Source organism: Pongo abelii, chromosome 15 (genome assembly GCF_028885655.2).
Source record: "Pongo abelii isolate AG06213 chromosome 15, NHGRI_mPonAbe1-v2.0_pri, whole genome shotgun sequence".
Lineage (NCBI taxonomy): Eukaryota > Metazoa > Chordata > Mammalia > Primates > Hominidae > Pongo > Pongo abelii.
Window position 1 is genome coordinate 61910189 of NC_072000.2, and position 25878 is coordinate 61936066.

The window sequence follows — 25878 nt, forward strand, 5'->3', positions numbered from 1 at the left end:
GTTGATTTGCCTCATCTATTTTAGTTCAGTCCATTTGGAATCACCTCATCACAGATGGCTTCCAGCCCATTTTAAATAAGCTATCCCAAGAGGCAATCCAGGTAGAACCGCCCCTTTCTGTTTTAGCACCAGACAAGCCAGAAATTGGTGAAGAGTAGAAAGTAATAACCAAAAATAAAAACCATTGTGAACTTGGACAATTTATACTTGTGTTTAAATTGCTGTAGCATAATTTTTAATAACAACAATTTAAAATACAATTATGGGTATGACCAAAAAATAAATGGTAAGCCATTTACTTACAAGCAAAAAGTGAGCATCGTTCTTTGAAGTCATATTCCTGATTCTATTCATTTCCTCATAATTATAACAGCTTCCATACATTGAACTGGATGTTGTTCCAGACACTCAATAAACATTGTCTTACATAATCCTCCCAACTACCTGTGAGGCAACTATTATCATTCCCATTTTATAGGAACAAAACTGTTGATCTGAGAGGAGGTTAAAGAAACTATCATCAGAGTAAACAGGCAACCTACAGAATGGGAGAAAATTTTTGCAATCTATCCACCTGACAAAGGGCTAATATCCAGAATCTACAAAGAACTTAAACAAATTTACAAGAAAAAAAACAAACAACCCCATCAAAAAGTGGGCAAAGAATATGAACAGACACTTCTCAAAAGAAGACATTTATGCAGCCAACAAACATATGAAAAAATGCTCACCATCACTGGTCATTAGAGAAATGCAAATCAAAACCACAATAAGATACCATCTCACACCAGTTAGAATGGTGATCATTAAAAAGTCAGGAAACAACAGGTGCTGGAGAGGATCTGGAGAAATAGGAATGCTTTTACACTGTTAGTGGGAGTGTAAATTAGTCCAACCATTGTGGAAGACAGTGTGGTGATTCCTCAAGGATCTAGAACTAGAAATACCATTTGACCTAGCAATCCCATTATTGGGTATATAACCAAAAGATTATAAGTCATTCTACTATAAAGACTTACGCACACATATGTTTATTGTGGCACTATTCACATTAGCAAAGACTTGGAACCAACCCAAATGTCCATTAATGATAGACTGGATTAAGAAAATGTGGCACATATAAACCATGGAATACTATGCAGCCATCAAAAAGAATGAGTTCATGTCCTTTTCAGGGACATGGATGAAGCTGGAAACTATCATTCTCAGCAAACTATCACAAGAACAGAAAAACAAACACCACATGTTCTCACTCATAAGTGAGAGTTGAACAATGAGAACACATGGACACAGGTCAGGGAACATACACACTGTCAGGGGTTGCTGTGTTGCCCAGGCTGGAGTGCAATGGCATGATCTTGGTTCACTGTAACCTCCGCCTCCCAGGTTCAAGTGATTCTCCTGTCTCCACCTCCCGAGTAGCTGGGATTACAGGCACGCACCACCATCCTCAGGGGGCATGTCAGGGGGTGAGGGAGCTAGCATTAGGAGAAATATCTAATGTAGGTAACGGGTTGATGGGTGCAGCAAACCACCATGGCACATGTATAGCTATGTAACAAAACTGCACATTCTGTACATGTACCCCAGAACTTAAAGTATGTTAAAAACATGGCTAGAAAGTAGCATAGCAGGAGTATAGACCTAAGTCTTTCTGTTGCCAAAGTTTGTGGTCTTTGCATTAGACCTTGTAGCCACAAACCAGGTCTTAGATAGGCTTTCAAAATAAAGTACATCTAAAATTTAATGTTAAATCCAAGTATTAGCTGGTGAAAGTAGTATTTTGCATTACAAATAATGTAAATTTCTATTTTAAATGCAAAATACACATCAGAATAAACACTGTAAAAACTACCACACTATCTACCATCAATAACATATACAATGATATTTAGTATTAACATAGACCTTATATGTTCTAATTTAAAACCATATTACAAAATACTTCTCAAAACCACATATTAATGGTACTTACTTGTTACTGTTTACAAAACACTTCCTCTCATACATAAAGAAGCACAAATCCTACTCTCAGGATATAAACATAATATGAACAAGGACAGATATTTATTGCATTTATTTCACTAGTAATAGAGAATTTCATAACTTGTTCCAGTTAAAGTGCATAAGAGTTATACAGTATTAATATTGTACCAGGAAGATCAATACTAACAACTTCAAAAGAAGAAAGAGGAGAAACCAAATTTTCTTTCTTATGATTCAGTAACTTTATTCTACTCTGTGTTTTTTAAAAATTGCCTTTTCCTTGGCCAGGCACGGTGGCTCACGCCTGTAATCCCAGCACTTTGGGAGGACGAGGCGGGTGGATCACCTGAGGTCAGGAGTTCGAGACCAGCCTGGCCAACATGGTGAAACCCCGTCTCTACTAAAAAGTACAAAAAATTAGCTGGGCATGGTGGTGCATGCCTGTAATCCCAGCTATTCGGGAGGTGGAGACAGGAGAATCACTTGAACCCGGGAGGCGGAGGTTGCAGTGAGCCAAGATCATGCCATTGCACTCCAGCCTGGGCAACACAGCAAGACTTCATCTCAAAAAAAAAAAAAGCTGCCTTTTCCCCCATTGAAGCACAGAAAATCTTAGGAAGGAGGTAAGGATGCACAAATGCAGAAGTTATAACCAGGCAGGTAAAATGATCATAAAACACCATTTAGTGTATTCTCATTCTTTAAAGTACATCTATTTGATTCATTCATTGCTGGTATTTTTTTTCTTTTTCTCTAATCACTACTACCATCATGTACTCTTTCTTTTTCTGTGTGAAAATAATTAGCTCTCTAATTGCTTCAAATGGAACTAAATATTTCATTCGTTAGCACAATAAACTTTATTGAGCAACAAAATATACCACTTTGCCTAAGATAAAATAAATAAAGATAAATCCCCTGCTCTCCCCAAGCTCTATGGATGAGACAGTTTTGTGCAAAGCAAAAAGCTCAAAATACTGTGTTAAATGCTGGAGCAGAGGTGAATACACAGCATTACAGGAGCACAGAGGGAGGATTAGCCAGGGGGCATTTTGGAAGCTTTACAGAGGACAGCACATTTAAACTGCACTTCTAAAGATAAATAAGAGCTTTCTGCAGGGTGATGAAGGAGACAGAGAGGGAGCACTGGGGCCAAAGTACAGTAAAGCACTGAGAAGCAAAAGAGCATGGGAACAATAATGTCATTAAAATAATGAGCTGCCATCATCACTGGCCATCAGAGAAATGCAAATCAAAACCACAGTGAGATACCATCTCACGCCAGTTAGAATGGTGATCATTAAAAAGTCAGGAAACAACAGGTGCTGGAGAGGATGTGGAGAAATAGGAACACTTTTACACTGTTGGTGGGACTGTAAACTAGTTCAACCATTGTGGAAGACAGTGTGGCGATTCCTCAAGGATCTAGAACTAGAAATACCATTTGACCCAGCCATCCCATTACTGGATATATACCCAAAGGATTATAAATCATGCTGCTATAAAGACACATGCACACGTATGTTTATTGCAGCACTATTCACAATAGCAAAGACTTGGAACCAACCCAAATGTCCATCAATGATAGACTTGATTAAGAAAATGTGGCACATATACACCCTGGAATACTATGCAGCCATAAAAAAGGATGCGTTCATGTCCTTTGTAGGGACATGGATGAAGCTGGAAACCATCATTCTCAGCAAACTATCGCAAGGACAAAAAACCAAACACTGCATGTTCTCACTCATAGGTGGGAACTGAACAATGAGAACACATGGACACAGGAAGGGGAACATCACACACCAGGGCCTGTCATGGGGTTGGGGGAGTAGGGAGGGATAGCATTAGGAGGTATATCTAATGTAAATGATGAGTTAATGGGTGCAGCACACCAACATGGCACATGTATACGTATGTAACAAACCTGCATGTTGAACTTAAAGTATAATTTTAAAAAAAAAAAGGAGAAAAAAAAAGAATTACTATAAAAAAAAGAAAGAAACAATGAGCTGCATGATGAGACTATGACCAGAGTGTGCGAAGACCATATGGGATGTAAGATCTAAAAGAAAAGTTGGGCCAGTGCAGTAGCTCACACCTGTAATCCCAGTGCTTTGGGAGGCTGAGGTGGGAGGAGTGAGAGGATCACTTGAAGGAGCTTGAGACCAGCCTGGGCAACATAGCAAAACCTGATCTCTGAAAAAAAAAAAATTAATTAATTAGCTGAGTGTGATGGTTCGCACCTGTAGTCCTACTCAAGAGGCTGAGGTGGGAGGATGGTTTGGGCCCAGGAGTTTGAGGCTGCAGTAAGCTATAATTGCACCACTGCACTACCAGCCTGGGTGACAGAGTGAGACCCTATCTCTTAAAAAGAAAGGGGGCTTAGGGGAGGAAGAGAGAGAGAGGGAGGAAGAGAGAGAGAGCAAGAGAAATAAAAGGAAAAGTTGGACTAAAAATTCAACAACTACTGATTGGTGAAGTAGATTAAAGCACTTGCATATATGGAAGACTATATGCATCCACTAAAATTTAAGTTATTACAAACAGTATAGACCAACGAGATAAATGTTCAGTACAAAATAAAAGCCACTTGCCTGTGTCCATGGGCATAAAAAAGACTGAAAGGATATTTATCAAAATGTTAACACTAATCACCTCTGGTAGTGGAATTATGAGTAATTTTGTTTTAATCTCTCTTTGCTCTCTGCCTTCCAGATTTTCTGCATTAAGCATGTATTACTTAGGCAATTAGAGGATTGTGGTGTAGCGGGGAGAAATGTGTGCTAAAATAGAACAATATAAGCTGGGTTCAGATTGTGGCATGCTAAGTAATTTGGACTTTATTCTACAGAAAGTGAAAAATTACTTCAGATATTTGATCAGGGGTGTGAGATGAACAGATCTGCACTGTGGAGAAGTAAATATTTTTAAGATGTGTATGCTGGATTGGAAGGACTTGAGGCTGGGCAAAAGATGTGATGGATAGAAGGCAGTGACCGCAGGACTGGAAAGCACATATCTGGGGTAAAACGTACAGGATTAGTTAACTGATTATAGTGCAAGGGGAAAGGGCAGAAGTTGAGGATAACTCGAAGTTTCTGGCTTGGGCAATTGGTTGGATATAGACATTAGAAGCTGAAATGCATAATAAGAAGGAAAAGGCACACTTTAAGGACAGAATGATGATTTCGGTTCTATATGTGACATGCCTGGAGGACATTCAGGTAGAATGCTCAAAGGGATTTTGAAATATGGGTGTGGGCTCAGAAAAAGTGGGCCTAGAAGTACAGACACACCAAAGATGGTAATGCCGCGGGATTAAATGAGCTCACTCAGGGAAGGCAGAAAGTGAGAGGACACAGCTGAAGCTAGAACCTTGGGAATGCTAAGTCATAGCAGCCGTCCAAGCACCCAGAAAGCCAAGAGAGCCAGAAGCGGGTAGAGTTCTTTTTGAAGTGGGGATGATACCAGAGCTGGTACCAAAGTAAAAGGGAAAATATTTACTACAAATTGCAGCTCCCAGTAGACAACCATCATAGAACCTGATCACTAATGGGGTATAGAAAAAACAAAACGCCAACAGGTGCAAAGGCACAGAACAAAGAGAGGCAACTGTTTACCAAAGGTGGGTGAAGAGAGGTGAAGTAAATGTACTCCTTTACTGATACCTTTCCAGGGAAGGTGGGACTGTTTTGAAAGCTGTCAAAGCTGACCTACTGCATGGCTGTTCTAAAACAGTGATTTCAACTCTCTTTTTCACAGACAAGAAAACCGATGTCCACAAAGAGGTGTCCCAGGTCTCAGAGCCAGTTGCTGGCAGGTTTAAGGATATAGTCAATTTCCAAACCACTAGGGTTTAATTCAACCATGCATCAACACACTGTTTCCCTATACAAACACACAAAAAAGAATACTCACTCCAAAAATATCAATAATGGAATACAATCAAACATGAATTAATTTATCCTTTCATTTGACTTATGGAAATGAATTAAATTTCTTATAGCATACAACCCACCACCTCCTACCTTTCCAGCTAACTTCCACTGGTCTTTGATTCTTCTGAGACCTCTAATTCATGGAACCTACCATCTGTTCCCTGTCCCTAATTATCTAGATTTCCTCTTCTCTGCTTACCAGGTTTAAATTCCATGATCAACCATTTTAATAATACAACTCTTTTGTATACAACTCCGTTGTCCCTATTTTTTAATACCCATTGGATAATCTGTAACTCTGGTTATATCCTTATACTTTACTTGTTCCATGCCTTTACTGTGTTAATGAATGAGCCAACCTACTGGCTGGTCTTACTTTAAATTTGTGACCAAAAACTTTAAATGGACGCTTAAGACTACCAGACAACCTGAGCGCACTTCCCCAGTCCATTCACTCTCCCTATTTGTTTTAACTATTCACACCTTCTCTTTCCTCCAGCCTCTACCACGTCCTCCACCATCCTCACTCTCATTTGGTGATTTCTCTTCCTACTTGGAGAAGACTGCAGCAACCAGAAGAGAACCTCAACAGACTCCCACCATCTCAGTTATACACTTTGCCAAACAAGCCCCACACACCTTACCCTATATCCATGTTCCTGTCTAAGGCAATGTCCCTTCTCTTGTGCACTAGTTTCCATACACTGTCTCTCCAACTTCATTAATTTTTGTTTCTCTATTGAATCATTCTCATTTGCATGCAAACTTGCTCTTATTTCTCCAATCTTTAAAGAAAGGAAAACTTTCTTGAGCCTGCTTCCTCCATTTCTTCTGCTCCCCTTTGCACAAAAATCCTTGCAAAGTCATCTATACTCAGTTTCCAGTTCTTCCCTCTAATTCTCTCTTATACACATTCTAATCCATTTTATCTATCCTTATGCGCTCTTGTCAACATTTTTGTCAAGATCACCCATGACCTTTAATTGTCAAATTCAATCGGTCTTCATTTTACTTGACCTTTCAATAGCACTGGACTCAGCTAATCTCTTCCCCTTCAAACTCTTTATTTACTGGCTTCCAGGGTATCACATGTTCCTGGTTTTCCTCCTCTCTACCTGGATGCTCCTTCTTGGTCTCCTTTGATGGTTTTCTTCTTCTCTGGGACCTCTTAATGTCAGAGTGTCTCAAAATTCAATCCTTCTGCCTCTTCTCTTCTCTATATGCATTCATTCCTTGGAGGTCTCATCCAGTCTTAGGCCTTAAATACCACCCAAGTACTGGCAAATCCTTAATTTATATCCCCAATCAGACATCTACTCTGAACTCTAAGCTTACTCTACATCTCCAATTACATTTAGTATCTCTAAAATGTTATCCTTATCCCCTGACAATCCACCCCCAACCCCTTTCCAAAGTTTCTCTACCTTGAAACCTTCCACACTTCAGCTGATGGCAACTCAAACTTAGTCAAACCAGAAAATATGCAGTCATTTTTTACTCCTCTCTTTCTTACAGATACCATATCCAATCTATCAGAGTACCCTATTGGCTCTAATTTCAAATATATACAGACTCTGACCACCTTTCTCTTCTTCTACTGCCACAACTCTGGTTCAAGCCACCATCATGTCTCACCTACATTATCACAATAACATACTAATTAGGTGTTTTCACCTTCACCCTGTCCCAGTAGAGCAGTGAGACTGATCTTTGTGTAAGATAAGTCACATCACTCTTCTCCCAAAACTCTTCAAATGCTCATTTCATTCAGAATACAAGCCAAAGGATTGACAATGACCTCTAAGGCCCCCCTTTATCTGCATTCCTGGATCCTCAGTGACCTCATCTCCAACCACTTTCCCAATTGTTCACTCCACTTCAACCATGCAGGCCTCCCTGCTGTTTCTCCAGCATGCTAGTTGCACTCTACATCAGAGCTTTGCACTAGCTATTCCCACTGCCCAGAATGTCTTCTTCTGGATGTCCATATGGCTAACTCCCTCATATCCTTCAGGTCTTTGCTGAATTGTTACTTCCTCAATGAGGACTTCCCTGATGAGCCTATTTAAAATTGTGACAATTTCTACCCCCAGAATATTTTATCCTTTTTATCCTGTTGTAATTTTTCAAAAGGCACTTATCACCTTGAAACATACTAAATAATTTATGTACTTGTTTATTTGTTTATTGTCTTGTTTCCTCCCACTAGAACTTAAGTTCTTAAAAGGAAAATACTTTTGTCTGTTTTGCTCATTGATGTACTCCTGACACATAGGAGGTGCTCAATTAACACTTGTTGAATGAATGAATCTATTCCCTACCTAAGTAACCACACTATGCATTAATCATCTTTTTTTAAAAAATGTTTAAATAAATATAGAAACAGTGCCTCACTACATTGGTCAAGTTGGTCTTGAACTCCTGGCCTCAAGCAATCCTCCTGCCTTGGCCTCCCAAAGTGCTAGGATTACAGACATGAGCCACGGCACCCACCTTTAATCATCTTTGTATCCAGGTTTCTTGTTTATATTTACTCAATAACTGTTCATTAATTGAACAGGATAAATAAAACAAATGCCCTATTTATTGTCCATTAAAGTACCTTCATTTATCTGAATTCTACTATATTTCTTTTTTTGCATCAGCCTGACTACTAGAATTTTTTCTGAACAAGGTACAAGCAAACAGCAGGATGCATTAACCGAAGGCTTGATCTTCAGTGCATTTTCTTAGAGGTAAGTCCCCATCTATCTCCAAAAAGGTAAATGGCATAGATATCTAGAGATTGTCCTTCATCTGTGATCAGACAGGAAATGAGAAAGTCACCTTGCTTTCACGTATTATGTATTCATCACTGTAGGCTTTTCTTAAGTATATTTTTCCAGACTTCCCCTAAGCTGTTGCTCATTCCCTATAACAGCCAAATCAATTGACCATATTGTACTGGTTTGCTTCAGTGTGTTTGTTTACTAGTTGAAGCCTGCATTAGGACAGGATTATTTCATGGTGCTCGGTTCCCTGGCCCTCCTCCAGCTTTCTCCTCTCTCAATCTCTCACTGTGCAAAATAGCAATCTTTCTCTACTTCCGAAAGCATGAGCATCCTGAGATTTATCTGACTATCACTTAATTCTCTCTTCTTGTGAGATTCTCTGCCTTCGCTCTTTTAACTATATGGTCTGAACTTAGGTAGGTAAGTGCCCATCACAAATAACCATGCCAAGTTAATCTTTATCCCTTTTGGCTTCCAGTTATAGCCTTGGCCAGTGCTCTTCCCTTTTTTTGTCCTGTTATTGTATTGCAAATGAAGCATGTGCAGCTATTTGAGCAAGTACAAAAATATAATATGAACATGTCCTTATCTAAAATGTCACTTTTTCAGTATTCTTTTTGGGTTGTTCATTGTTAGCCAAAGTTCCATTGTCATAAAAATTACAATAATAAACCACCCTGAGTCTTGTAATTTCACACACAGCTTCTACATTCTCTAAGCCACTAAAATCCCACGGTTCCTAATTAAAATATTCAAAGGTGAAAGTCAAGTAATTTCCACAAGGTATATTAGTTCCTTTACTTATGTTTTCAGGGTTAAAAAAGAAATCCTTTGCCAATAAAAAAGGAGAAGTTTTTGAGTGTATAGTACAGAGACTTGAAAGGGCATTCCACAGAGTGTTATTTTCTTTCCAGAAAATTCTAACACTATATAATTACTTTTGTGAGGAAAATGAATAATTTAAGCCCCTAATGCTAAAAACAGCTAGAGAGAAATCATCCAAATCAGATAGGCCTTTCCTGAAACCAGATGAAATATCGAACTAGAAAATATCTGTGTGAGAACAGCCCATGGAACAAAGCTCTTGAATTATTATTCAATAGAGAGGAAGCATGGTAGGGTTACATGAGAAAATAGTGTTTTCTTGTCTTTGTGCCGGAATTTTTGTGGGTCCCACGCGTCACAGAAACTGTAATGTTGATTGCACCCCAAATGTCATAGAAAAATACGAATCAGAAATGCATCTAGGAGCTTCCAAGTTTCTGACAACAATAACGGCAAAAACATCAATTAAGCTCCAACTATTGCGACAGAAATGCATTGATAAAGAAAAAAGCGAAAGCCCACCTGCATAGAAACTAAACCGCAGCTACTCCTCCAATTCGAAGAAAAATGAGCTGCACTTCAGTCGCCAGTAGAACTAATCCCAGCAAATATAGCTAGTGGCTTTGTGTACTGGGGGAGGGGGACTGCGAGCAGAGCACACCTCATCGCCCTCCCACCAAAACTGGTCCAGAAACGTGAAAGCATCCACGCCGCATGACCTCGCTTAGCTGGAAGAAAGCGGTGGCCGCGACGTGCGGCGGGGGCGGGTGGCCCTGTCGCCTCCCCTTCTCAGACCCCCCCCCCCCTCCACACCCCCAGTCTTTTGCACGGGTCTCTGGCTCCAAGCTCTGGGGCTCGGAGACCTGAGCAGGTTCTTTTCTCTGCCCAGGGTAAAGAACCTCCTAAAGATATTGTAACCGGAGTAACTCCCGCGCTGGCAGCGTCTCAACAGCCCGGAATGAAAGAGCTGACCCCACCAGCGCCGGGACCCACGTCTGGGTCGGCCGCCCCCGCCAGCCCCACCCCCGAGCCTCCCGAGCCTGCGTCCCCAGCGCCCCGCACGCAGTAGGGGCTTTCGGGGCATGTAGCCCCTAAGGCTGACTTTCCGCTAAGTGAACAGCCATGTTAGCCTCCTCCGGACGTAAATCCACCAGGGTGAGCCGGCCGACGGCGGTCAGGAGCGCTCACCAGGTCCCCTCCGCACCTCCCCACAAGGCTACGACTGTTTCCAAACTCCTGGGCGCACCCAGCCAGGCTCCTTGCCCTCTCACGGTTCAGCACCGAGGACAGCGGACGTACTTTTCTCCCCGGGGGGTCCCCGCCGCCAGGAAGGCGGCGTGGACAGCGCCCGCAGGGCTGCAGGTGTCCGTACCGCGCGCCCGCCCGTCTGCATCCCCGAGGCACCCCTGCGCGCCCACCTCCCTTCCCCGCCTCTCGCAGGGCAGCCCCGCGGCGTCTTACTTTTCTGGCTGGAGTAACCTGGGTAATAGCCATAGTAGCCGGTGATCCGCAGGATCCGGTCCTCGATAGTGGCCACCCCGTTGGGGGCCGCCTTGACATCCATAGAGAGCGCGGGGCCACGGCCCCGAGTGCGGCGGGGCGGAGAGCGCAGCGCGGGGCCCGGGAGCTGGTGCAGGTGCTGGAGCCGCTGGTGCTGATGTTGCAGCTCTTGCTCCCGCGCCCGGGCTCTGACTCCACCGCCCGGCGCAGCACCGGCTCCGCATCACAGCAGCGGCGGCGGCGGCGGCAGCGGCGGCGGCGACGGAGCGGCCCCCACTCGGGCCGGCCTCTCCGTCAGCCTGGCAGCTCTCCCGCGCGCCACCCGGAGCACTGCTGCCCGAATAGCGCCCCCTCACCTCCGACGCCCACCGTGGCCGGGGGCGGGTGTGGGCGCCCCACCTGGTCGCCAGCTTTCATCATTAACCCTTGCGCGCTCCTTCCCGAAGACTAGGCACCCCAACCCCACCTGATGAAAGGGATGTTTGGTCAGGGGGGCGCGGGAGGAGAAGAGAAGGCGACGGTGGCCAGGGGCTCAGAGAAGGGTGTTGGGGGTGGGAGAAACCCAAGAGGGACTCATAGCTGTTAATGCGAGGAATTAACTCTGTCGCTCGAGGAGAAGACACTTCTGGGGCGCCACGGGACTCGGTCCACGCTTGGCGTCTACACCACCTCTGGTCTGCTGATATGCAAGCATTCCCCGGCGTTAGTCAGTCCTTGCAACTTGTCTAGAAGACTGGGAATCTTTTTTTATGAAATGACAAGAAAATTACTTCCCGGCAGGTGGTATATGGAGTGATTATCCAGGTTTTGCAGACGCAAAGACTGTAAGTGTTCAAGCCCTCAAGTCTGACTGTCCATACGGACCCTCCATCCTGCCACTGAAAAATGTCAAAGGCTTAGAAGATTCAGCTGCACACAGCACGTTTATTTTTCCAATTTCAAATGCTCTGAGGAGAAATGATTTTCTCCTTTATTGCCAAAAATATCAGGAGGGAAGTCCTTCAAATTGTAAATATCTGGACGAGTGAAAGTCTTAGCTACAGTCTAGAGCCTTTCCATTAGAGCAGAACATCCTTGAAGCTGTGTGTTCAGAGCGAACACCCTCCCCTCAGGTGTGTGGCTCTTCTGCTTCAGCCAGAGACCCAATGGGTTAGGGTCAGTGAGCAGTGGAGACGATTCCTCTGTTCATAGTCTGCAGACACAGCTTCCTGCAAAAAAAAAAAAATAATAATAATAATAATTTTCAAAGTTTCATCTCAGAAATGAAAAGGTGGAGGTGGAGGATTGGTGGAGAGGAGGGTCAGCTCATCAGCTTAGAGGCCATTTAGGTCCACCTTCCGTGCAGAGCTGGCTTAAGACATCCCTGCCAGGTTTCATATTACTAAAGCTTAGGGAGAAGAAAAAAAGAGAAACATAAGTCGACTTCAATGCCCCTCTCAGAAACCTCCAGAGAACCTATCACACCATCCTGCCTCCAAGCATTTTCCACATTGTGTGTGGGCCCTTAAGAAGGAAGACATATGCAAACTTTTTTTCTAAAAGGTAAATTAGGTTTAAGCATATGAAAACGCAATATTAAATTTTACAATATGTTTTGGGTTTTCATCCAAACACAAAGCTTAGCACGGGATCTTGAGAGTGGAGTCAATCTCAGATTATTGTGGCTGGAAGGAGAGCTCATAAAGAAACCAATTTCCTCCTACACCTGTTTTCTGGGCTAGGAAAGATGGAAGAGTGGAAAGAGCTAAAAGGTCAAAAGGAACTAAACGAAAAAACCAACACTAGGGCAATGATGGGGAGCTAGCCATATAAAGCAAAAATGAAAGCATTATGCCTTTACACCCCCCATGTGAAATAATATTCAGCACGCTTTTGTTAGTTTTATTATTCTGTGGCAAAAGTTATATCAAATGCATGTATTGCACATGGTAAAATGTGTTCATCATATATAATTTTAAATGTCACTTTTGTTTGAAGTTTCTATGAAAGATAAATTTTCCCATATTACCTATATTATATATTTTAATAATAGCCATCATAATCCATAGCACATTAATATATGTATCAGTAAGAGAGAAATTAGGAAACAATTCAAACAAAAACCTTCTAATGTAACAGGAATATATATGTATACACATACATACACACACATATATGCAAGACTTTAAAAACAAGTGGTTTTTCCCATTGCTTATAACTTATCTTGCCATAATTAATGTACTTAAATTATAAATAACAATTACTGTGTAAGTCATTGCCTTCTTCCTGCTTTTGCTTTGTTTTCATAAATCTCCATAGAAGTAGATAAAAATGTATTTAACTGGATCTGATCTTTCACATAAACAGTAAATTCAGCACAAACTTAAATACTACAATGTAAACATACCCACAAGAGTCTATGTTTTCTTTTGAAAAAGTAAAAATTTTCAGACTAACCTGGAAATAAATTTTAAAATAGCAAAACACTTACAAATCTCTCTATAATCATCTGTAATAGGATGACCAAAATAGTAAATGCCAGCAAGTGCTATAATCTAGGCCACACTTTTCTTTTCATGGAAGGAACTGAAATCCTACAATTATAAATTGATAAACAGTCAAAGGTAAATTTCTGCTAGTCATGAACACTCTTTGGCATATATGATAAAAGATGTTTTAATCTTTCAATAGTCGTTTTCGACATTGTTAACAATTTACAGAAATTATTTTGAAGAAAGGATAATTTTTTTTTTTTTTTTTTTTGAGACAAAGCCTCACTCTGTCACCCAGGCTGGAGTGCAATGGTGCGATCTCGGCTCACTGCAACCTCCGCCTCCGGCGTTCAAGCGATTCTCATGCCTCAGCCTCCTGAGTAGCTAGGATTACAGGCACCTGACACCACGCCCAGCTAATTTTTTTGTATTTTTAGTAGAGATGGGGTTTCACCATGTTGGCCAGACTGGTCTCTAACTCCTGACCTCAGATGATTCACCAAAGTGCTGGTACTACAGGCATGAGCCACCGCGCCTGGCGGAAGAAAGGATAATTTTTAAAGCATTTTTATGTTTGCATGTTTAGTCTACCAGTTTTCACAAACCCAAATATTCAAATTTACAAACTATGAGTTGCAATGTATGCCTCAAATCTATTCTGAAAGAATAAAGAAAAGACATAACTTAATAAATGAAGATTGAAGGTCATTATTTGATTCATAAAATAGTTTATCATGATAACCCTTCACATAGCCAGTTTCCCTAGTAGTTATAAATTATAATTCGATTTGTTATAAAACAAAATGGTTTTTGTGTGCTTTTCAGGAATTTTTTAATGCATCAAGCAGAGGGTATCTATCTGTGATCCCAGATGAGTTTTGATATATGAGCCATATGTATTTTGATCATCTGATCAAATCAGATTAGCTATTTATACTAATTGAGTATACAATTAGTTATTCACGTTGTTGTGTTTTTTTTTTAAAAAGCCAAATCATTTGTAAAGTAGTTCGTGGGATAATCACTTACAGTCCTCGTGTCTGATGCTAGAATAGCTATACCAAGTAATAACATTAAAACTAAATATGATCACTGGGTATAAATTTTATTCAAAGATAAGCAGTCTGAAAATACCATATCAATCTATACACTTTGGAAGGGTTAGTAAAATAAAATGCATAGAATCTAGTCTTCTGTACTTTAATTAGCAGAAAGGGATCAGAAAATCTGGGCTTTAGTCCTCTTTTTATGGCAGGAACAAGACACCTAATCCTTCTATTCACCTATTTGAAGTTACCACTGAAAGAAGGGGAAATGATCTTTTTCCCCTCTGGGAAATTAGTATAGTTTACCTATCTCCTTGGGCTAAAAGTAACTTGGCTGCTTGGAAAGCCAAGAATATTTAAGCTTTTATAGTCAAGGGCCAATGTTACTTTGTACAAACACCAGCACTATTTACAAAGAGTTGACCCCAAGTAATTTAAACAGTGTTAGTATTTAAAAGCATCTGGCTTCTAGCCAACCAGGTGATAAGAAATGGCACCTGAGAAAGAAAAAGCATGCTCTTAATATTCCATTTTCAGGGAAGTTGTTTTGAGTATTTAACTGCCAAGTCATCAGCCACCCCATTTGGAATGCTGACACAGCCTTTCTGTTTCAATCATAGGCAATGGCAGACATTGCTAATTTACCTTTCAGCTCAAAGGGGCTGGGTGTCTGTATGAGAAGACAGGGCCGAGTCCACTCTTCATTGACCTCAGGTGCCAGGCTGCATCCCAGGACTAATTTTGAGGCTCAACTCTTTGGAAAGGCACTGAACCTCTTTGGAGAAAGTCTTAAGTAATTTCAACATATATATTCAAATTTCAGAATTTGTCTATGATCTGTGTGTGTGTGTGTGAGTGAGTGTGTGTGTGTGTGCCTCTCTCTGTCTCTGTCTCTCCCTGTGTCTCCCTCTCTCTAGGTCTGTCTGTTTTTCTGTCTTTGTCTCTCTGAGTCTGTGTGTGTCTGTCTATCTCTCTGTATGTTTCTCTCTGTCTCTGTCTTTCTCTTTCTCCCTCTCCCTACAGCATTATACTGTACTCGGCAGTACAGCACAGTGGTTTAAAGCACGGACTTTGGAGCAGACTGCCAGGAGTCATTTCTGACCTCTCATCATTTTCTAGCTGTGTGACCTTGGGTAAATCTTTTGAAATCTCTATGACTCAATTTTCTCATCTCTAAAATAGAAATATACACCTATATCGTGGAACTATCATGAGAAGTAAATGAGTTTATATTCATAAAGATCTTATAACTGTGATTGGCATATAGTAAGCATCATATATATTAGCTATCAGTACTATTTTTATGCAGACATAGAACCCTTTGAGTCTCAGTTTCCTCCTCTGTAAAATGGGCTCATACTCTGTATTTCATAGTATTGCTGTGATGGTTAAGTGAGATCACATATTAAAATATTTTACGAAGGCCTGGCACATCGTGGGTTACACAAGAAATATTCAGTTTCTTCTCCTAGCCCTACCCCTGCACTGTCCATTGTTTTTTACTGAAGTCGATTTACACTTTCACTCTTCATTCACACTCTTGGAACTTCACTGTGGCAATTGCTTTTACAGGTCTCCTTTAATTCTTTCAACTGTGGGCAATGATCACATGAGGCAGACCTTGTGTGCCAATGGAATTAGTGGCTTCAGAAGTTCAGTGCTTTGCAGAAAGAGAAGCTGCTCAAGATCAGCAGTTCTTCTTGTCCTTTAAGGAAGCATGAGCACAGGAAGAGTTTACTTCATACTGGGAAAGGGACCAAGGCTGTTAATCCCCAGGTGTAGGAGGCACTCAGGTCCTGCTTGGTGAAGTGGAGCAACCTCAGAGGGATCACAGTGTGATGCCCCATGGGAGACAGGCCCATTAGCCACTAGGCTTCCCAGCTTCAGCAGATATTCTGGTGCCTCCCAGCTTGTCCAGAAGCAGCAGAGTCCCCAGCCCCAGAGGGATCACATGTGGGCTTGACTATTGCACATTTCAGCAGTGCCCAGTGGACTGAAGATCAGACCTCCCTGATGCTGAACTAAGCCAAAGATCTCCCCTGACTGCATAACTCTGCAGCAGGGGAGCCCCAACAAGACTGAGATTGCATTTCCCACTATTTTTATGAGGAATAGGGACTCAGAGTAAGATTTACAGTAATTTAAAGCAAATAAAGATTTTTTTAAACCCTTTTGAACAGCTGTGTTGGTGGTTATACATTCAAACCTGCTACATATTCATTTTACAAATAAGCCTTTCTGTAATTTAAACGTCTAAAAATGCCATGCACACCACAGCCTCAAACCTGCTGCATATTATTTGTCACACAGGCTTTCTGTAACATTAACTGCTAAAAATGCCAACCCTGCTGTGGTAGTCATTGTTACTGTTTGCCAAATAGTCATGGTTCTCCCCCATTTTAGGCATACCACAGGACTGCACTTCCTGCCCCCTTGTGGTTGTAGTGAAGCTATGTGACTAATTCTGGATGTGAACATAAAAACAATTATCATCTCAGTCAGAGCTAATACTAGACACTCAAGGGTTTTCTCTTTTTCCCTCTGGCCCCATGACCATCAACATTCAGGACAACTCTGATACATACAAAGTAAAGTTACTAAAAACTGTAATTGAAGAGTTTGAATTCCTTCTATAAACACTACATTTAATTTTCAAATTCTGTTCTCTTTGTCCTTTGTTTTCCAAAGACATACTATGTGTGTCTAAGATCACTAGTTCTTGAAGCAATTCATCAATAAATCATACAGAAGACAAAAGAAATTGTTGGAAAAAAACATTATGAGTGGCACAGAAAATCAGAGAGAACACAAAATTTGAAACTCGTTAGAATGCATCCATAAAACAGAGACTCCAGAATACATGTTCAATACATCCACATCTTGAATGACTACTATTGCCAACAGCAATTTCAGAAATGACTTTGTCTTTAATTTCAAGAACTATTACTCTGCAGGAAATATATTCACAAGGTTTTATTTCATCATTATTTTCAGTATCTGTGATTCCCATCAGTAGAACTTGCTTTTTAAATGCCCTGAAATAATACAGAGGTACCAAAGTGGACATTCATCTTTTTTTTTTTTTTAAGTACCCAGCTGATGCTAGAGGAGGCTCCTAACAGAAAGAGCATACCTTTCAAGAGAGAAGCTAAAAAGATTGCACCAAATAACTTTTATGCTCCAATTCATTTTCTTTTGTCTCACCTTTGCAGTGACCACCCTGTATGGATTGTCATTGATTCACCTAGACACAGTCTGACAGCACCTCACCTCATGCCAATGCTGGGCACCTCTAACCTCCTGCACCAGCATTTCCTTGTTGGTGCTGAGACATGAAAATGCATTTGCTTGGCTCAAGCACGTACAACCTGAAAGTGCAGGGGACAGATGTAACACTGGGCAAAACTGTGACCATGGGAAATAGGAGCTAGGATATAAATTCTCCATTCCATTCTGAATGGACTTCCCTGAGAAGCTGTCACTTTTGCAGCCTCTTGCCCACAAGATCGTGCAATTAGTCAGACTGCTCAGTCTTCATGCTAAACTATGGTCAGCTCAGTCACATGCCCTCATATGTATACACTAGTACATAAACCCCTGCCTCTGCCTCAGGCTCTCTTTTCTGAAGAGCTCAGGTTAAGATGCCAATTTTCCCAGTCTCCCCACTCAGTCACTGGCACATATCCCTGCTCCACCAATCTCAGCATCCATTCCAAATTCTGAATGGGAAGCCAAGTAGAGAAATCCTAGGCCATGTCTGCAATGGATATCAGCAGCTGTAACAGTAGTTGCAGCCACAGTTTCCATAATCCGTTTCAGTGATATGGGCTGTATAAACCTCAAGCTAAATATTTCCATTGTGGAAATTATGGGTTTGATTCTCCCCTGTTATCCATAAATGTGTAACAGAATTTCGTATGTCCCCCGGGCTACCCCATAGCATTATCCCACGAAGAGTCAATTGCATTATAGTCTTATCTTGCTGGCACCTCTCCAGTTGTGCTGTAAATAAAACAAAGTCCTCTTCTGAATACCAAGGGGGAAAAGAGCCTCAAGTAACATTTAAAGTCTCTACTAGTTCCATATTCCTATGCCACCCAGGTATTCATCATAGCATCACTGGTAATAATAAAATAATGTAATCAACTCAAATGTCCCAAAAATAGGAAGATGGTTTAGTAAATCACAATGCATCCATTGGGTAGAATACACTTTAGATATTAAAATTATGGCTATTGCTATGAAGACTACAAAGTGATGAGAAAAATCCTATGTTCTAATATTAAGTGGTGAAAAAAATCAGAATTCTAGATTGTATACGGAGGTCTGCTACAATTACATATTTTTTAATACAGGGGGAAAATAGTTAAGATATTCAAAATTCAAAAAATGGTGGTAAGAGGAGTGAAATTATAAGTAATCTTCCATTTTCCAAGTGTTCCGAAATATAATTTGCTAATATTAAAGTGAATACAAACACACACACACACACACACACACACACGACAAACCCTGAAACCCTTTCCCAGATCTTTATTCTCCAGCATGGCTTGTTTTATGTGCAATGTGCTGGAGTGTGCCGCCTGCCTGCACATCATCTTTTTAGTAATTGCAATTATCTCCTTTCCATGGAATGTGATGAAGCCTGACTAAAGGTCTCTAATTCTTCTGTCTTTCCATGTTCTCATAAATAATAAAACAGGGCTCCGTGACAACAAGTACATAAAAAGTTTTGTAAAATCTCAAAGTAGCCCTAAAATGTTTACATTCTTAAGCTAATAAAGTGCTCTAAGTACAGTTATTTGGACATCAGTATTACTCGCTTCTATGCAGTACAGCCAAGTGATAAGAACATCCATGCTTGGACAGTCCCTACAAATGCGTCTCCATCTGACTACTACTCCTCCTCCCTCAGCTGTTTCAAAAGGATTTTCTTCTCTGGGAAGGCTTCTCTGCTAACCCCATCCTCCTTCCTGGAGGAGCCAAGTATTTGCTCCATAATAGCTCTTTCCCTGCTGTGTAATCTTCTCGACACTGCATACTTAAGTTCCTCAAAGGCAGTGACTGCATTTTGTTCACCATGGTATGACCAGTGCTTCTCAGAGTACCTGTCACATACCAGGCAATCAAAACACATTAAAGGTTGAAGAAATCATTGTAACAAACAAAAGTTTTCATCAGAAGCCTAGGATCACTTTCTCAAAGTACAAGCAAGGCACAAACACTCAAGATAGGTTGACTTGTCTCAGGACCAGAAATGTAATAACTTGCCCAGTGCAAAGTTTACAAAGAAGGAAACTGAGGCTGGAGGGCTAAACAGATGGTTCAGAGGCCCCTCGATGAGTCTCTGGCAACCCTTCTCACTCTCAGTGGATCATCTTTCCCCGACCCTGTGCAATGCCACCTTTGGCCACGTGGCTTTCTAACTGCTCCTTATGTGCAATCAGATCAAATCTACTCATGTTGCCATCCCTCCCCACCACCTTTCCAAATCAGACCGTATGCTTCTCTTCTTATCCTTCTTTCTATCTTCCTCTGACTGAGCCCTGGGTTTGGTAGACAGAAGGAATGCCCATCAAGAGTTCTGTTAAATTTAAATCCAAGACGATGTCTAATTTCCAAAGTCTGTGTGAGTTATGTTTCTGGTGTAATCAGTAACTGACTACTTATCCAATCTGTCAACTGTTACTCCTAATCTTTTGGAAGAGGCAGTGAAATAAATAAATAAATAAATAAATAAATAAATAAATAATTTCATGGTGTCTTTAGATAAGAGTAAATGGATGGAATTATATATATTTTCTTATGATGGAGTTGACATTGTCAACATTCACTGCCATTAATAACATGGACTCAATTTGACAAATCTTTTGTGAATTATAATTAATTCAGAGATTTGAATCTCCTCTTTATGTGTAATCTCCTACTGAAATACTCAGGAGACTTGTTGACTTGTTTCTTCATTGGTTCAGGTAAAGAAATCATCAGCTGGGCATGCAAAGGTGATGAGCACATGCTATCTTCTTTCTTTTTCTCTAATTTCCTTCCTTCCTTCATCCTACTCTGCTCTGAAATTCACTAGGACTTACTACCACCGCAGTAATGTCAAAATAGTAGTGTTATTGTCTAGCTTTTACTGCATACCAAACAACTCCAAACCTTAGTGGCTTAAAATAACAACCATTTATTACTTCTCATGAACTATTAGTCACCTACATGGTTCTACTAATCTGGCCAGGCTTGGTTGATCCTGGGTGGGCTTGCTTATGCATTTGTCGTCAGCAGGTAGATCAGCTGGGGACTGAATAGGATAGGCTCTTTCACATGTCTAGTGGATGGGAGATTGGGATAACTGGGCCACATATCCCATGATCCAGCAGTTCAGTCCAGGCTTGTTCATGACAGCAGCAAAATTCCAAGAGTAAGAGTTAAGAATGCAAAGCCTCTTGAGGCTTAGACTCAGAACTTACTTCTTTCATATTCTATTGGCCAAAGTAAGTTGCAGGTTAACTCAGATTGATTGGGTGGAGAAATGGATTCTGCCTCGTGGTGAGATTACTGCAAACAATTGTGGCCATTCTTGGATTCTACTACATCCAACTAATGTAAATCAATGCCAATGTTGTTAAGCAGATTGATCAGAGACTTGATGAGAATGTCCTTTCTGCAGAATGTGTCTTTTGATAGAATTCCTGGATTCTAGATTAGCAAAGCAATCTTCCAACCATGGGTTAACAGAAGCAATGTGGAAGTAACTTCATTAAGCAAAATCTGGCATTAAAAGGTTACCTGCAACAATGAGATTTGGTCTGAATAGAGACTGCAGCCTTTTGCATGACATGTAATTCCAAACCTTTTGACTTCAAAATGGGGAGGAAGGAGTCAGACACCCACACATCCTGGGTCAGCATAATGTTGGTACAATCAGACATAGAACAAAGCAATGCAGTAAGTTTCACATAGCAGGGCTGTTCCCACAACCAGGATGAAAAGGGAAACCTGTAAAGTTACGGCATTCTGACTTACCCTTTGTGCTTACCCTTTATGGGGGCATTTATCACACTACAGAGTGAAGATCTGATTGCCTTCCATCTCTGCTACATTTCTAGTTTCTTAGGGACATGAATAAATCTTTGAAATTCATATTTCTTGTATATAATACAAAACCTGGCTGCTGAAAAAAATGAGAGCGCGAGGGAGTTATTTCTGTGACTCAGAAAAAGACTAACCCAATATAACCACATTTATATTTTTAGAATGTCTATTTGCAACCAAATACTCAAAGATTCTGCCATATAAAAATTACAGAATTACTAGGTGAAAATAAGTTACTTCTTATAAAAACAAAAAAATTACTATTGAACTTAAGATTGAAGAAGTTGGTTGTGTTCAATTTATAATCTTGAGAATGGATTGAGAAATGCATGTTTTTGCTTAATAAGTGAAGAAAAATTCTTAAATTTTCATAAACGTTCATCTAAAATTTCAATTTACAATTAAACACAGCAGCAACATTGGATATATACAAAGTATATGCACTTCAGATCAGGGCCCCCTTATTCTTAACTAATCTAAAACCCAGGTTTAAGGACTAGTGGGCTACCTATCCTTCAGGGAAATCTCTGTAAATGATTATCCCTAATAAGGAACTGGTAAATAGCAGCAAATCCTGTAGATAGTTTCCAACAGGTCTTTTTCTCTCCTTTTTCAGCTCTGCTACCCAAGGTCAGGTGACCCATCTTTTTTTTTTCTTCTTTCCAACTTGTATTTTTGGTTCAGTGGGTACATGTGCAGGTTTTTTACATGGGTAAACTGCGTGTCACACGGGTTCACGGTACAGATAATTTTGTTACCCAGGTCATGAGCCTAGTACCTGATAGGCAGTTTTTCAATCCTTACCCTCCTCCCGCCCTCCACTCTCAAGCAGGCTCCATTGTCTATTGTTCTCTTCTTTGTGTCCATGTATATTCAGTATTTCACTCCCATTTATAAGTAAGAACATGCAGTATTTGGTTTTATGTTCCTGTGTTAATTGACTTAGGGTAATAGCCTCCATCCATGTTGTTGCAAAAGACATAATCTTGCTCTTTTTGATGACTCTGTGGCGTTCCATGATACATATGTACCACATTTTTATTATCCAGTCCACCATTGATTGCCATCTAGGTTTATTCCATGTCTGCTATTGTGAATATTGTTGCAATGAACATACACAAGCATGTTCTTTATGATAGAACAATTTATATTTTCTTGGGTATATACCCAGTAATGGGATTGCTTGGTCAAATGGTAGTTCTATTTTAAGTTCTTTGAGAAATTGCCAAACTGCTTTCAACAGTGGCTTAACTAATTTACACTCCCACCAGTAGTATATAAGTGTTCCATTTTCTCCACAACCTTGCCAGCATCTGTAATTTTTTTACTTTTTTTTTTTTTTTTTTTTTTTTGAGATGGAGTCTTGCTCTGTTACCCAGGCTGGAGTGCAGTGGCAGACCTCGGCTCACTGCAACCTCTGCCTCCTGGGTTCAAGCGATTCTTCTCTCTCAGCCTCCCAAGTAGATGGGATTACAGGTTTATGCCACCATACCTGGCTAATTTTTGTATTTTTAGCAGAGATGGGGTTTCACCATGTTGGCCAGGCTGGTCTTGAACTCCTGACCTCAAGTGATCCTACTGACTCAGCCTCCCAAAGTGCTGGGATTACAGGCATGAGGCACCATGCCCAGCCACTTTTTGACTTTTTAATAACAATTCTGACTGACGTGAGATGGTATCTCATTGTGGTTTTGGATTTGCATTTTTCTAATGATTAGTGATGTTGAGCATTTTTTCATATACTTGTTGGCTGCATGTATGTCTTCTTTTGAGAAATGTCTGTTCATGTCCTTTGCCCATTTTTAATGGGGCTGTTTGCTTTTTGCTTGTTAAGTTCCTTATAGATTCTTGATATTAGACCTTTGTTGGATGCATAGTTTGCAAATATTTTCTCCCATTCTGTAGGCTGATATGACCCTTCTTTTAGCCTGGATTACCACACAGCTTTCTATCTGATCTTCTCCTATTCTAATTTGTTTTTCTAACCATAGCCAACCTGCTTCCTCAATAACAAACTTCTGCTTAAACAACTGAATGGTTCAACAGGACTCTTAGCGTGAATCCCACATCCCTAATCATTGACTGCAGACTTTGGTCCCAGTCTACATCTCCAACCTCAACTCTGTGACTACTCCACTCACTCTAACTTCCTGAATGAACTCTTTTGAGATATCTGAAAAAGCTATGGACTTTCTCACCTCTGGATTTTTAGACATGCTGTTCCCTCTATCTGGAACACTCTCTCCCTCAACTCTTTGCCCCCTGCCTTGTCTGGGACTTTTCCTTCACATCTCAACCAAGAAGCTGCTTCATCAAGAAAGTCCTTATTTGCCTGTTTCCCTCTCTAGACTGTAAATATGTGATATTTTTAGGACAACCTCATTTTTTTTTATTGTTGTTGTTCACTATTGTATTCCCAATGTCTAGTATAGTGCCAGGCACAGAGTAGGCACTTCATAGCTATTTCCAAAATTAGTTGATTAATTCATTCATTAATACTGGTTATCAAAGACAAGTCCTTGGAGCCAAATGTTCTATGTCACTCCTTCAAGGAAAATCTATTTACCTTCTTTAAGAAACAACAAGTATAAAGGTATTTTTTTGGTGTTGTCTTATGAATATTGACAAACCAGCACTCGGGCCCATATTGAAGGACATACCATCTCTGCCATCTCCATCCAGGCAGGGCCAAAATTTTCCTCAGAAAACAAGTCATGATCCACTTCTAAAGAGGAACATATGGGTAATTGCGGCCCCAACATTTTATGCCCTTAGAACATGATCAGAATTTTAGTGCGGGAAAAACTCTAAAGTAGGCACTGCCAAATCTTATATTCCAAAGAGTTTTGCAAGGTACTTGGCATTGCACTTTTCAAGAAAGTATTTTGAGTTTAAGGATCTTATACCATTATGCAACAGTAGGAAGTCAGAAAACATAGGTTCTATCCTGCCTTTGTCGCTAAATACACTGCTCTTGGGGGTCATAATAAGACTCATTCCTTACCCTGGAGCTGAACAACTTAATCCTTCTGCCCCAGGCCTGGCTCTTCCCAGGATCTAAACCATCAAGCCTGAGCCCTAGGCGTCCCTCAACAACTGCCACAAATGCAATAAGGTTCCCTGCTCTTACCTCCACCTCAGTCTGAGGATGTCAACTTTGATCTGTCCAACCATACGCTTCAGCCAAGCTAACCAGCTACTCCTGGTTGTTTTTCATCTCATGACTTTGCTGCTCCTTTTCCCTGGAAGAGTCACATTACCCTGACTCCTTTCAACACCACCATATTTCCCTGCCAGGAGAATGTTTTTCAAGTCTCAATTCAAGCACATCCTCCATTAAAACCTTTAATGAGTTCCTTGCCGGCATGGGAATCACCTCCCTTTGTGTCCTGTTGTGTCTGGTACTTACTTCTTTCACAGTATCTGTGGTGCTCTGTTGCAAGGATTATTCACAGGTCTATCTTCCTACTGGACAGTAAGCTTTATAAAGCCAGGATTAAGTTTGTATTTTGCTTTATATCCGCATTATAAAACTCTATATTTAGCACAGAGTAAGTGGGGAAGGAAGGGAGGAAAGGAGGGAGGGAGAGAAGGAGTGAGGCGGGGAGGGATTAAAGAAGGAAGGAAGGAGGGAAGAATGGAGGGAAAAAAGGAAGGAAGGAGAAGGGGAAGGAAAGGAAAGGAGGGAGGGAGGAAGGAAGGAAGGAAGAAAAGAAGGAAGGAAGGACAGTAGATCTTTTGAAATATTTTCAGGGCTTCACAGTTTCTACAGTTTCCTCATTTTTAAAATGGGAATAAAAACACAACTTACTTCCTAGAACTATCATGAGGATAAAATGAGATGGTGTACTTAAAGCAATTTGCATTTGTTTGCATGTAGTAAGAACTCAATAAATGTAAAATAGTATTATCATGTGAAAACTGGATATGATATATGGGTGGAATAAGGACTGAGGGCTTCTCCTCAACTTAAGGGGCATATTCCAGTGGTCCCCCTGGCTGTGTAAAGGAAGAATGTGCTACCTCAAGAAGGAGTAAAATCCCTATCACAGGAAAATTCCCAGCCTCATCTGGAGAGTTACCTGGCAGTGCTTTTACCAAGAATTCTTGATCCCAGATTGAAGTTACTATTTCTCTTGATTTGGAGGTACACTGATGACAAAGAACCCCATTATATTTTAAATCTAGACATGATGTCTAGCACTTTTAAAACAAAGTTTCTCTGAAGATACAACATTTGAGC

At 40.7% G+C, this 25878-nt stretch overlaps 1 protein-coding gene and 1 long non-coding RNA gene across 4 annotated transcripts in view; both read right to left on the reverse strand.

Annotated features, from left to right (window-relative positions):
- The window catches only part of SLC35F4 (solute carrier family 35 member F4), a 304687-nt gene extending 293321 nt beyond the window's left edge, over window positions 1–11366 (reverse strand). For both annotated transcript variants that reach the window (XM_002824783.4, XM_009249109.4), the window contains exon 1: window positions 10985–11366. In XM_002824783.4, coding sequence (XP_002824829.2) covers window positions 10985–11087 — 103 coding nt within the window. In that variant the 5' untranslated portion in view covers window positions 11088–11366. The remainder of the gene's footprint in view (window positions 1–10984) is intronic.
- Window positions 11367–11929: 563 nt separating this feature from the next.
- The window catches only part of LOC129049777 (uncharacterized), a 126189-nt gene continuing 112240 nt past the window's right edge, over window positions 11930–25878 (reverse strand). For both annotated transcript variants that reach the window (XR_008513088.2, XR_008513087.2), the window contains one exon: window positions 11930–12231. This is a non-coding gene — a long non-coding RNA (uncharacterized LOC129049777). The remainder of the gene's footprint in view (window positions 12232–25878) is intronic.